General features: G+C 57.1%; 1 protein-coding gene across 2 annotated transcripts in view; it reads left to right on the forward strand.

Moving 5' to 3' along the window:
- Nucleotides 1-447: 447 nt before the first annotated feature.
- Nucleotides 448-13,682, forward strand: part of UNC5B (unc-5 netrin receptor B) — a 69,153-nt gene continuing 55,918 nt past the window's right edge. The window contains exon 1 of one of the 2 annotated variants that reach the window (XM_064513624.1): nucleotides 448-525. In XM_064513624.1, the coding sequence (XP_064369694.1) occupies nucleotides 486-525 (40 nt within the window). In that variant the 5' untranslated portion in view covers nucleotides 448-485. Of the gene's footprint in view, nucleotides 526-1,293; nucleotides 1,467-13,682 lie in introns of those variants that run through there. The other variant, XM_064513623.1, reaches the window with a different exon arrangement.

Consider the following 13,682-nt stretch of genomic DNA (forward strand, 5'->3'; position numbering starts at 1 on the left):
AGCACCTTAGGCCTGGAGACAGCCCCTGCCCAAACCACAGCCCCAGCCCCAGCCCCAGTCCCAGCCCCAGTCCCAGCCCCAGTCCCACCAGGGCTGGGGATGAGGAACCGGCTGTAATTATGGGCTGCGAGGGTTTCCTCACCCCCACTGCCCTACCCTGGAGGGACAGAGCAGCTGCCAGCAATTAAAAGTAGTTAGCAGTTCCCATGCTATTTTAACCATTTATGGGCAGCAATCACAGCTTGTTCCTACTTAACCCGGGTGGAAGGGGGCAGCTCTTGCTGCCGCCCAGCAACTTTGCGAGCCTCTTTGGCCAGGCTTTGCTGCTTGGGAAGTTGTGCTAATATATTTTAATGAAAAAGGCTTTAAGATGTTTGCTGAACTCCTAATGTCCTCTCTCCTGGGCACTGCTGGACCGTTTTGCCCAGCTTCAGTGAGCAAGGAGGCAGAGGCTTAAAATCGGCCCGAGTAGAGACTTTCATCGCATGGAAAACTGCAGCCCGACTCCTCAAAGTTTGCAAACGTGTAAGTTTTGTCGATTGTTTGTGATGGGGAGATATGTGTGTATATATATATATATAAATATAGACATACATAGATATATATAACTTTAATAGTAGGTTGCAAGAGAAAGGTGCCCTTCTCCCTCCTGCCCTCCCTGTGATTGTTTTGTCTGAGGTTTTTCGGGGCTCTTGAGGTTTTTTGTTTTTTCTCTTATTTTTTTGCTTCTATGGTTATCCTTTGCAGCCTGGATTTCCGTCCTGGTTCTTGAGGGAGGATTAATAGCCCATTATCTAATCCTCTGGCAGTAACATCGTTAGCGGTAGAGGGACGCACCGCTCGATGCGCTAAAATACTCCCTCGCCCTGGCGGTAGGGAGGCGGCGGGGCGCAGCAACCCCCGGGGGCCGCGAAGGCCGGGCCGGGCCCGGGGGGGCGGCGCTGCGGAGCGGCCCGGGGGGGGGGGGGGGGGCGGCCGCGCTGCTCCGCTCCGCTCCGTCCCGGCGCCGAGCTCCCCCTTGCGCTAACTCACCCCCACTGCAGAGCGGCTCGCCGGGCTGCGCTCGTTTTTATTTCGGGTTGGTGCTATCGCCTGGCCTCCGCGCCCCCCCCCCAAAAAAAAAATTAAAAAAAAAAGAAAAAAAAAGGGGGGGGGCGTTTCGGGGCTGCCGCCCCCGGGCCGCTGCCGAGGAGCGGCGTGGGGGGGGGGGGGCGGGCTGAGGCCGGCAGCAGCTCATCGCAGGCGCGGGGGGCGGCCGCTCCCCGCCGGGGCGCCGCTCCGCCCCCGGGCGCGCCCCGCCCCGCCGCGCCGGGCAGCCGGCAGTGTGGCGAGGCGGGCGGGCAGGCAGCGGCGCTCCGCTCGGCCCCGCTCCGCTCCGCGCCCCGCTCCCGCCATGCCGGCGCCCCGCCGCCCCGCCGCCGCCTTCCTCCTCCTCCTCTTCCTCCCGCTGCTCCGCTGCGCCGCAGGTAAGCGCCGGGGCGGACCGCGGCGGTGCTGCCGGGGGCGGGGGGGTCTCGCCGGGCAGCCGAGCGCGGCTCGCGGGCTGCTCCCGCTCCGGGCTTCCCCTCGCCGCTGCCTCCGGTCGAGGTTTTATTTTGCCGGCTGGGAAAAGCCAAACAAACCCGTCCCTGTTTATAATACCGTCGGCTCTCGTTTCCCAGCGGCGCAAATAGGCAATTATTCATCGCGGGTTTCAGCCGGATTCCTACAAACCGACCTGCCGACGGCTTAGGCAGCTGAATGATCTTTCCCGACGGCTTTTCAAAGTTTCCTGCGCGCACACGCATCTCGTGGTTAGACGCGGCCCTTCCGTCCGCGCACGGTGAGGGGAGCCGCATCCGCCCGCTGCCGCCTCTCGCTGGGGCTCCCGTGCTCGGGCCGAGCCTTCCGCCGCGCCTCCCCGCAGCGCGTTAGCACCTCCCGGCCCGGCGCCTCGGGGCGCGGCGCCGCTTCGCCCTGTGCCGGCCGGCAGGGCAGGGCAGGGCAAGGCAGGGCAGAGCAGGGCAGGGCGGCCGTGGCTTCGCTTCCAGCACACGCGTGAGAAGCTGTCCTCGGCTGCACATCTCGGGAGCGAAGGCCCGTGAAGTTTGACGGCCCCAGAGTTTGGAGGAGCCCGTGACGATAAATGCCGGCTCTCCGGAGCTGCTCGCTGTCAGCCTTGCAGAAACTTTGCAGCGTGATACGTGAACCCGGCCGGCTGCTCCCTTCCCGCGTTGTAGGGGAAGGCAGCATGTGATGGGGCTGTGAAAGCACATCGCAAAGCCGCACGTAGCTCGGATTTTGCTGTGTTATTAGTTAAAGGCATCTCCTGACAAGCTGATTTTCTAGGAAAATGAGCCAAGCCCTTGTTTCTGAAGTGTAATTAAGGCAACGAGGAATTTTGGGGAGGGAGCGTTTTAATTGGATTAATATTTTTCCTCCTTCACAATACAAAGATCTAGTGTGTTCCAACAAATGGAAAACAGCAATGGCATTATTTACTGATTTAGTGGAACAGACATCGTTGCAACAGCATATTCCAACTGGGGGGAGAAGAAACCCAACCAACTTGGTTGCACAGGGATGGGCTCAAAGAGGGGGAGGTCTGAGAGCTGGCAACTGGTGCCCGGCTTGCTGCACCGTCGGAGGAGCGCGAGGAGCTGGGTCCACGGCCTGGTGAGCCGTGCGCGGGGGCAGCAGATGAACCCGGGGGAGGCTGACGGGCCGGAATCAAGCGAGGATGCCGGGGATTTTGGTGCGCTGGCGGAGCAGGAAAGAGGCTGGGAAAATTGGATTAGCTGGGGTGCGGCGGGTCGGGATTTAGCTGTGTTAGCCAAGCAGCCTGGCGCCCCGGGATGGGAAACACAGTGAAGGATGGGACGGTGGCTGGATTTGTGCATGCAGCATCCCTGACCGGCTCCCATTCCCCCCCCCCGGCTCTGTGCTCCGTGGCCACCAGCTCTTCATTTTTGCAGGCACCAGGTTCCCTCAGGGATTGAAATAAAGTGGGCAGGAGGAAGGCAGTCCCGAAGGGGAAGAAGAAACAAATCAAGCCTGACTGAGCTGAACTGGGAGGAGAGCGTGCGATGGCTTCCTCGAGGCATGCTGGCGTTTCTCATGATACGATGTAATTAAGTTTTTAGCTGTAGATCCATAGCTAGTCCCTCTTTGGGAGTGTTGTGTAGAGACCAAATGGGATGACGTGGGGAGTGGACCGAGACCAGAGGCATCCAGCGTTGGTGGCAATCTGCTGTCGTCCCCCTCCGCATCCCTGCCTGGTTTTCAGGAGGGAGGGAGAGACATTGCAGAGAGAGAAATCATTTTCTTTAATGACAGAGAACATGTATATTATTTATTGTGTTGCGTTTTGCAATAGGGAGAGAAGCGATGCTTAGGACTGGGTTTCTCTTCTGAGCGTTTGAAATATAGGAGCAGTAGGCACACTCATCCCCATAATTGATGTTTTCCCTTTTCTTTTGGTGTGGGAATCGGTGCTCCAAAATGAGTACCTTCCCTCCTGAGCTTCGGGTTTGGCACGCTGGGCTCCTCGCCATCCCCTGACCTGGCAGAGGTTTTGTTGTGTTTGCACATGCCGCTCTTAATAAGAAAACAACTCGGTACGAGGCTCGCGAGCTCTCTAGGGTGCCTTTCCCTTGCCTCCTCCCTTCCGTGCCAGCTGCGCTTGGGTTGCAGAGTGGCAGGGAAAATCGGGAGGGTGATGCTGGGAAATTCAGGCTGGCCTCAATGGCGAGAACCTGCGATTGCTTGTTGCAAGGTAGCAGTGTACAGGCCTATGCACAAAAAGGAGGGGGGGGGAAAAAACACCCCAAACTAACTCCTCCCAGAGCTGCTGGTTCTCGCTCTACCTGACAGGGAGGACCCTGGAGGTTTCTGGGACTAAAATAGCCAGGGCAGCGGGTGCTGCAGGGCGAAGCTGGGGAGTGCTAGGATCCCGAATGACAGAAGCTTTCAAAGAGCTGTCTGTGCTGCACTGATTTCTTTTCTTCTGCACAACCAGGTGTTTTTACCCGCTTCTACCATCTGCTGAAAAGCATCCCAGGGAGAAGTGGCTCCCTCAGCCTCTGGCTGTTGCAGGCACTGAGCTGGCTGATGAGGGTGGGTAGATGGTCCAACAGGGGAATGGATGGGGCATCCTTTGGACCCTCAGAGCTCGGAAGTTGTTCTGGTTGAGCAGACCTATGTCCTACCTTGGCTCTTTTGTACCATCGTCAGGAAAACGTCTGGGAGGACTGGGAAAATACAGCATCTGGAGGTGCTGGCAGTGCTGTCTGAGAGCTATTTGGGTCATGGCTTCTCGTGGAGGACATTCCTGCGTGTTGTCCTTGCAAATTGTGGGAGGATTCCTGCCTGGTGGTGTCCCTGCAAGCAGATGGCAGAGGGAGATGCTTGGAAGACCTGTTGCTTATTGGCAATTCCAGACGTTGCATGAGATGGGGATTTGCTTGGCTGAGAACAGTGGGGTGTGAAAGGATCTTTCTTTTTTCCCCTTTGTCCTTTAGCTGCTTAATTATGGAGCCTTCCTTAGACACAGGTTTCTCTCCTGTCTTTGCATGATGATGGCAGAAAAATAACTTTAAAAAAGGAGAGAAATGGAAAAATACTGCTTTTTAGGAAGACAGAATCCCTTGGAAGTGGTGTTGGGGGGAGGATTCCAGCTTGCATTTTTTTTTTCTGCTTGGAAGTGAAAAGTACACAACTGCCAACCCAGTAAAGGTGGCTTGAAAAGTCAAGCTGTGTCCTTCCTCTCTCCTCCCCTGTCACCGGTGGGAAAGGCCCTGTGGGTGAAACCCGAAGGCAGTGCTCCCGGCATCGTGCGAGCTCGCTCCCTTTTCCGTCCCCGTGCTGGCGGTGCCAGGAATAAAAATCTGTATTTCGAGTCAGTTGAGCGAGCTAGCGTGATGCAAGGAGCAGATAAATAGGAAAGCCTCTCGGGTTTGATTCCATTTCTAGTAGCAATGGCGCTTTAAAGTCCTGACCTCTGCGGCGTTCTCATTCTTGGCGTGTTTCGGGCCGGTCGGCCTCGGTGTAGCAGCCCCGTAGGTTAATGGGAAACCCTGCGCTCTGGGCTGGCTTTTCTGCACGAGCCAGGCTGGCGCGGGGCCGGAGCCGGGGCCGCGTCTGCAGAGCGGGGCGATGACGGCGGGGGCCGTGCCACCGCGGCCAGGAGTTCAGTGCAGCAGATGTCGGTGCCGTAAAGCCACAGGTCCCCGCCGGCTCTTGTTCGCTTGCGTCCTCCCGGCTTTAGCAGCGCTCGCGTGAGCAAAAGTGTTTTCCGAAACCCCGTTGGCCTCGTCCCTGTGCTCCCACCCGCGGGTCTCGCCTTTCTCACCCGTTTTGTTTTGCATCGTCCTTTGCTTCCCTGCAAACAGCGCGGGAGCGGGGAGCTGGGCGCGTCCTCTCCTCGCCGCCCCCGCAGCGCCGAGCGCTCGCTAGCATCCCCGTAGCAGCGCGTGTTTAATTCGGCACCGCTGTGTTGCCGGCTCCGAGCACCCGTGTGCCAGCTCCATCCCCACCTCCCATCCTGGCGCCTTCCCTCGCCTCCCCCGGGGAGCGGAGGGATCGATGCCGGCGCGAGGCCTGGTAGTGATTTTAACTTCTCGGGATCTGGCTGCGTCGCCCTCTTTTCCCCTGGCTACGCTGGAGAAATGTTCCTGCTGCGCGGAGGGGTGCTTTGGGGGTGGTGGTTGTGCTCCGGCAAGAAGCAGCACTGGAGTGCGTCGCTGGTAAAGCTGTCTTGTTTGCTTTTTCGGAAACCTGAGTCCCCCCTTGGCACCCTGTGTGTGCCCTGGTGCCCCGAGGAGCCGTGGGTGGGTCCTCTGCAGCAGCACCGCTAATTCCCCCCACCGGCAGCTTTGGAGGAGGCACAGAAAGATCCATGATGTGCATCCTCAGTTTTGCTCCGTGCGTGCCTAAGGAGTGGGTTGTTTGCTGCATTTGGTCGTTTCCTCATGTTTGACTTTAACCCAACCTGTGGTGGAGCAGCAGCCCGAGTCGCATCCTTGCTCGTGGGATGTTGGAGGAGGTATCTGCTTCTGCTGTGGGGACATCCGAGCCGCTCACAAAGTGCCACCTGTGACAGCACGGCCTTTCCAGGCCCCGTGCCCCCAGGTCTGGCTTTCCTTCGCATGCAGAGCTGTGATTTGCTGTAATCAGTTGTGCTGTGCCAACCATCCTGGCTGATGAGCCAGAGCACTGGGACCGAGCTGACACTGCCCCGGCACCTTGGGTGCTGGGGGCTTTATGCCTGTGACACGAGCAGGAGCGTCTTTGGTATGCCGAGAAAAACATCAATAAGACAAGCGCTGTTTGGGGCCTTTCTTGGTTGGGGTGGAGTTCACAGCTTTGCTGCAGTGTGGGGAGCGCAAGCACAAGCGTCTTGCAACACTAGCCCAAGAGACGCGGTGTGGGAGCCCATCACTGGGGGTGCACACCTGCCTGGAAAGCAAAGAAAGATCCGATGGTCCTTTCGTGGCTATGACAGAGCTCGGGACCTCAAAGAGATGAGATGCTTTCCCCCAGCAACCGGAACTCTGTGGTGCTGTGGGAGTGTCTCAGTGGTGGCCTTTGGGAGATGTGGCTCCTAAGTCCCTCAAATTGGGCTTGGTCACTGGAAAAAGTACTGTATGATTTGCAGTGGGGTTGCATTAGGGCTGGGAAAAACAAAGCTTTCTCTGGAGAGAGGAAAAGCATCATAAAACTGCTCTGACATCTGGTTTTGTGCCCACCCCTGAGGGACTTCTTGTGGTGGGAGCCTTGAGGCCCTTGACTGAGTGAGGTGACCTCCTAAACACCCCCTGAAACCCTCCTCTAGCTGTCCTCACTAGTGTGCACTCTCGAAATGTTCCGTCAGTGTCGTTTGAGAGTGTGGATTTGTTATTTTGGCTAAATCCCAGAGCAGAGGGCAGTGCTGTTCTGCAGGGTCTCAGCTGGGTCTCTGCTGAAGTAAGCCTTGGTCCTTTTGGTTGTGGGACAGAGCGAGAAACACGGGCTGTGTGCACGTATGTGGAGCTTTGGGAGCCAGAAGGCAAGCGAAGCATCCCAACCGCGTTAGCGTTATTTTTGAAGTCTCCTGGTTTTTGGGAGGCCTGACTCACAGCCCAGGAATGTGCTGGGTTGGCAGCCCCCAACCTGCTCCTTGTGCGGAGAGGGAAAAAGCCGCCGTCTCTTCTTCCCAGGCCCGTGCCCCATCCTCTCTCCTCGAGTCGGCTGGTTTGAGGCGAGGGAAAGGCGCAGGACGAACCCCGGAGATCAAACGCAACTGAGGCTGGGAAAGGCCGAGTGAAGCAACGCTTGAAAACGAGGGAAGGGAAGCAGGAGTTATTTAATATGGGGCCTGCTCCAGCCTGTCCTGCACAGCTCGCTTTCATCTTGTGCGAGTCCCTCCCCGCTCCAGCCTGTCACATGCAGCCCAAACGCAAGGTTTCCAGTGCTCCCGGGGGTGTTTTCGGTGTTCCCTGAGACCTGCTTCCTTCCCCGGGGCTCGGTCGAGCTTTCTGGGTGGTTTGCTCCCCACTGCAACGAGTTGGTCCGGACTCTGCTCGTCTGTGTTACGTCCGGGTTAACCTTTGTAGTGAAAGGTCCTGGGCTGCTGGTCCTCGTCCTTGTGCCCAGGCTGCGTGACCAGATGTTGCTCACCTTTGCGTAGCTTGAGGGACTCTGAACCCCCAAGCTGTAACCCAAAACTGCCAGATGGCCAGGAATGTATGGGGTAAGTATGGTAAACGAGCTGTGATAAGGAGCTTGGGTGCCTGTTTCTCTCCACACTGGGCTCAATAGAAATTCAGGTGGGGAAGAGGGGAAAAAGTGGTTGCTCTGGAAGCCCCCCGTAGCGACGTGGGTGGGAAGAGCCACAGGCCACTGCGATGCTGTGGAGCAGGCAGGATGCTTTAGGGTTGTGTGAACAGGCATGGAGGAAAGAAGTGTCCCTGTGCTTGGGGTGGTCTTTTCTCAGCCCATAGGGCCTGCGCTCATGCCATGTCACTCGCCTCTGCCATGTTCTTGGTTTGCTGGACATCCCGCCCCAGGGCACCCATGGTGCTCTGTTTCCAGGTCTTCCTTCATCTGGTATCAGCCCATGGACCCTTCTGATGAAGGGCCTTTGATAGCTGACTGCTTGCTCTTCCAGGTGCTGGAAAATATCCCCTTTTCAGCTAAGCTGTTGCTGACCTTGCTCTTTGCTCTGGGAAGGAGGTGGAGGAGGAATTACCAGTTCTCAGAGGCCCCTTGGAAAGGCTGTGGAATTGCTCGAGGTGCGTGTTTGTGTGCATGCGTACGTGTGCATGCGTATGGCTGGCTTGGTATCAGCTGCGGCATCTCCAGGCTCCTCCTGTGAGGCTCCAAGTGCCGCATTTGAATGGTCTCATTCCCATTTTACAGCCGGGGATGTGGAGATGCCAAAGGTCTTCCCTGAAGTTGTGCTGAAGTCTGAAGCAGAGCTAGACTCTGAGTCCCAAAACAGGGCCGTGACCCCAAGACAAGGCTTCTTCCTGGAACTTGATTTTTGCAGATAAAATATTCGCCAGGAGCTGGTGGGGAGGTGGTTCACGTGCCTGAAAAGCAGGGCTCGGTTCGGATGGATGGAGCTGGAGTCCCCCTTGTATTAGAAAAGCAAATGTTCTGAGCCGGTTTCTTTTAGCTTTGTTTTAGGTGAAAGACAGTGATTTATCCTGGCAGATGGAGGACAGTGAATGTGGAGACACTTATTAAAGGATAATATACCCAGTCATACACGAAGCGAATGCAGGAGAGCTCTAGCCTCTACCGTGAAACTTTTCTCTTACATCTGGAGTTGGGGCTGTCCCTTTTGTTAGGGCAGATCGGCTCTAGGGATTTGCAGAGCTGCTTTTGAGGGTGCTGCTTTCTCCCCCACACGTGTGATTCGCAGCAGCCTGTAAGGGGAACACGAAAGCAGAACCCTGTAATTAAGAAACCCAAAATGTTTTCATTTGCCTTCCAAATTAAACTTTGGTTAAAAATGCAGTAAAAGGGACATTGCCCCATGCTCTGCGGCTGGGATAGCCTCCCCTGCTCCGGCGTGGGGGTCTCGCAAGGCGGTTCGGCTGCCCCTGCTCCTGTCACCCGCTTAGTCCTGCAAGAGGAAGGCGGAGGGACGGGGGCTTGTTTGTGCCATGAGTGATCTCTGCCCGCCTGAGTGTGTGGGGCTGCAAGAGGGATGGCTTGTCCCGCTAATCGTGACAAAATCGTCATCGATCCAGAAACAAAAGTCAGATTCCAGCATCTCTTATGCTTCCCGGGGGTCCTGCTGGCGTGGTTCCTATAAAGGTCCTGCGAGTAACCTTTCCTCCCCCCAGCTCCCCTTCCCCGCGAGCCTGCACGGAGTGCTGAAGCTCGGGGATTGTTTTCCTTTGAAAGAGCGTGGAAAATCTCATTTGGAGACGTTTAATGCGTATTAGATGCATCTGCCTCTGGGGCGGGCTCCCTTTCTGTGGAGCGGCGAGGGCGAGGACCGGGGCGCAGCGCGTGGGCAGATGCCCGGCGCCTCCGCGGGCTTTGTGTCCCTGCGGGAGCCGGGGTTAGCGCCTGGGTTTTTGGAAAGCGCGGAAGATAGAGGTGGAGAGATGCTTTTGTTACTGCTGTCGCTGAGCGCAGGTGCAGGACCACTTTGGATGCTTTCGCTTGCCAGAGGGATGCATTCAACGCATCTCCGTGTGACGAACCAAACCATAAGCTTGGGCGCAGGTAAAAGGCACACGAGCGTTGGCTGCGTGCAGGATGATCTGCAGGGGTGTGCTCGTGTAAGACGCGGTATTTCTCCTCGCCGTGTATCCTTCCCCATTAAAGTTTTATCAAAACTTGCGTGGTGCCTGTTGAACAATCAGATCCCTGCGAGGGGGAGGATCCTACCGGGCAGGGAGATTAGAGAGCTGCTGAGATTAGAGTAAGCTTCCCTCCACCCTGACTTTGTTCTGCTGCTGCTTTGTGAGTCTTCCCTTTTGCAGAGAGACTCTCCTCCCTGGGAGCTGCCAGCCTGAAAATTATCCCTGATTACCCCCTTCTAGCCAGACTCCCTCACCGCTTGGCAGCGACAGCATTTAAATGCCTGTACTTGTCCTCCTCCGGGTCTTGAGCTGGGAGCGTTACCTGCTGTCCACCTCTGGGCAGGGGAGGGGTTCCTCGCCATGCCCACGTCCCCTGGAGCAGTGGCAGGTTAGGGTGGAAGGACAACATGTCCTAAAACAGAGCTGGGCTGCGTGGCTCGTGGGGGTGCATGTGGGAGGCTATTAAATGGGTTGCCATGCCTTGGATAGCGTGGGAGGCTTCCTCAGGTAGGAGGTTAGGGAAGCCAGAAATGCCTCAGGACAGCTTTAAAAAGGAGGAGAAAGATGTGTGTGATGTGTCTGGGGTGTTGCCATCTCCTCGTGTCCTGAGCTGCTGGGAGTGGTGGGTGTCCTGAAGCAGCAGTGCTTTCCAGGCTGGGAAGCTCGGGGCTTATCCCTGACCAGTGACGGTGTGCGTGGGCACGTGAGCCCCAGTGCTGAAGGACGAGGAGGGCAAGAGGCTCAGGTCTTGGCAGAGGTCCTTGCTTCATCCAACATCCAGTTTTCTGGCTTTTGGAGGATTTTGTGGAGAAGGATGGAAAGAGCTTCCTTCCGCTGGGCTCCATCGGCTCGGCCTCCCTGCCCCTTTTTGGGGGGGTCTTGCCTCCCTCGGCCCATCCTGTCCGGTTGCATCTCTCCTGTAGGCGCCTGCCTTGCATACCCTGGGGACAGGGGCTGCAAAAAGGCGCTCTCAAAAGGTTCCCCCTTTTGATTAGTTCCTAGTGTGATAACAGACGCTTTCTAAAATGTCACATACTTTATCCTAGCTAAGAAGCCAAAGAGCAACTATTCCAGACGTGTTGAAGGAATTTGGGGCTTTTCCCCCCCCTCCCTTCTCGGCGGGTTGCATAATGCATCCGTAGCGACTCTGGAATAAAATGACTCAAACGCAAGCGCTGAGGTGAAGCCACAAAGCCTTCTGTTGTCAGCGCGGCAGGCGCCGAGCCCGGGCTCTCGTCTGTCCCTCCGCTGTCTGCCCGCTGTCCCCGGCGGAGACCGCGCTGGCAAGGCGGCACGCAGCCGTCGCCGTGCCGTAGCCCTGGCTCGCTCTGTTTGGATTGGCTTAAGGAGCAGGAGGAGGGCGTCTTCCAGGCCGCTGGAAATGCGGTCCGCAGCCTGCTTCTCCCTCCGCGGAGCCCGGCGGACGTCCCCATCCTCACCTGGGGGGCATCTCCGAGGGCTTCGGGGTCCTGCGGGCGCAGCTGGAGCTGGGGGTGAGGTCTGGCCCCGGGCCACCGCTGCCTTTCGGCAGCCGCCGCCCAGGTGCGAGATGCCCGCCAGCCTCCCTCCCTCCCTCCACCCTGTTTATCCCAAACACGCTGCAGATGCTGTGTACACAGCAAAAATACCGGCGTCTCTGGCTGCTCCGGCTATTTTTAACGGTTGCTGGATGGTGCTGCAGTATTTTTACACCGGAATATTATTTTTGAAAGTCTGCCCCTCCCCTCCCACCTCACCCTTATTTTTTTGGATGTGCGACGTGGAGGCGTGCTTAAATGCGAGCGCGGCTCCCAAGTACAATTATGCAGCAATTAAAAATAATCAGCAGTCCGGGGCGCTGTGCTGGAGACAAGGCTTGGCTGGAGCCTGCCCTCCCTCGCTGGGTTTTCTGCTCCAGCCTGCCTCGGGGTCCCGTCCTCCCTGCTCTCTGCGCTCTGAGCAGAGGGCACCTTCCTGTCGCCAGGCAAATACCGCTAAAAATCCGCGTGAGCTGATGCTGCTGGGCTGTGTCCCCTGGCCGTAGTGGTTTGAGTCTGCAGTGTTGCATCAAAAGCCCTGTGTTTCCTCTTGTCTGAGCACTCTCCTTGGGATGGGGAAAAAACTCTTGGAGGCAGATAGCATGGAATAACAATTTGGAGAAGGGGGGCTGCATGGCCCCCCCGCGAGCAGGCAGACCTCACGGCTCCTGCCTGTGTGCTGCCAGCTTTCCTGTGCTGCCGGCATCCCCCGGGACTCACCTGGGAAAGCCGCTTCTCCAGCCCTTTTGCGGACAAAGCCAAACCACCCCAGTCCCATCACCTCAGATTAGCGGTCAGGCAAGCTGGACCCGAAGTTGGGAAGTTCGGGACCTGCCAGCTGTCCCCAAAGCTGCGTTTCCCTGGCTGCGGTGACCACATGTGGCCCTTTGTGCTCTTGTGCTCCCAGCTGTCCCTTGGGGCTGTCACGTCCGTATGTGGCCACGCAGTGTCCCCTCCGGCTGTCCGCGTTGCATGCTCGTTTATTAGCTTTGGAGGCGAGTGCTTAGCGACGTGGTGTTGGTGCTCCTGGGGTCTGTCAGCATGGGTGGTGGCCAGGGCAGCTTGGCGTTGCATTTCCACCTGGGTGTGTGGTTCTCTCGTTGTCCCCCAGCCTTTAGGAGATGCCTAATTTGGCTTTGGAGGCTAGTTTTCCTGCAGGATATATGAAGGCATGCCCACCACGTGTCTCCTTGACCACTTTTCTTCTAGTGGATCTCTTGGAGATACTGTATTTCCTTCCACTCAGCTCTGCCCTCCCCGCATCAGGCATGGGAGACATGGCCAGTAGCCTGTAGTGGCCTTAATGGGGTGGAGGGTGACAGACCACCTGGTTTGGGAGCAGCACCTACCTGCCTGCTGCCATCTGCCAGGGTGGTGTAAGCCTGGTAGGTGCCACCTGGGTGGTTCTTAGTGGATGGCCTCGATTGCAGCTTAGCAAGCGACCGCAGTGATCCAGTCCTTGGCTCTGGTCTAGGCAAGACTTCTGCTCTCCTCCTTCGCCCGTGATCCTAAAGCACTCGTATGTGTGTTGTTAGGTGTAGGCGATACTGGGGCATCAGAGCCTTTCCTCACCAAGGAAATTCCTCCTTTCATCTGCCGGCGCGTATGGAGAATGGCAGTAAAGGGATTTGTTTCAGGTGAGGGGATTTGGCTGGATGGCTGTCGCAGCACAGAGCTGCTCTGGTGGCCGTCTCGCATGCGGACGGGCTGATCCCTTTATACGTTGCAGCCGAGCCCGGCTGCCTTCCAGCGTTGCCGTCTCTCTGGGATTTCCTACTCCCGGTCGCCAAGAGCGCGGCGGAGATGAGCCCGCTGGGACCGGCATCCCTCGTTACTGAGAGCGGGGCGACGGGCCGGGGCAGCGCTGAGACGCCGGAGGGGGTCCCGGAGCTTGCTGGTGTCTCGCAGGACTTGTCCTGCACCGGGGACAGCTTGGGGTGCCTCTCCTTTTGGGCTGTGTGCAGTTGGATGGAGGCTTTGCAGTATCGGCCGTATGGACACATAGGTGCAGGGTGCAGCAGGATTACCGTGCACCAGAGACTATAACTTCTCCTGCCCATTTTTTGCTATTCCTCCTTTTTTGGGGTGTGTGTGTGTCTGCAATAAATTACTGATTAGAAGCACAAAATATTCACTCTTGTTTCTGTTATGATAAAGCACGAAAGGGCTGGTAGATATATTTGTGTAGGTTTCGAGTGTTAAAAAGACCATGCTGAGATAATCCAGGGCTCCCAGTTTGGCATTTAAGGAGTTAACAGCCATGTGTTTAATCCCTTGCCTGGCTATCCAGTACTTCAGCTACCATGTTGTAACCTGTCAAGAGTGACTTTAAAAATAACCAGGACAGCAGTCAGGATGGGTGCATAAGAAAGTATTGAGGTGCATC

Source organism: Dromaius novaehollandiae, chromosome 6 (assembly GCF_036370855.1).
Source record: "Dromaius novaehollandiae isolate bDroNov1 chromosome 6, bDroNov1.hap1, whole genome shotgun sequence".
Lineage (NCBI taxonomy): Eukaryota > Metazoa > Chordata > Aves > Casuariiformes > Dromaiidae > Dromaius > Dromaius novaehollandiae.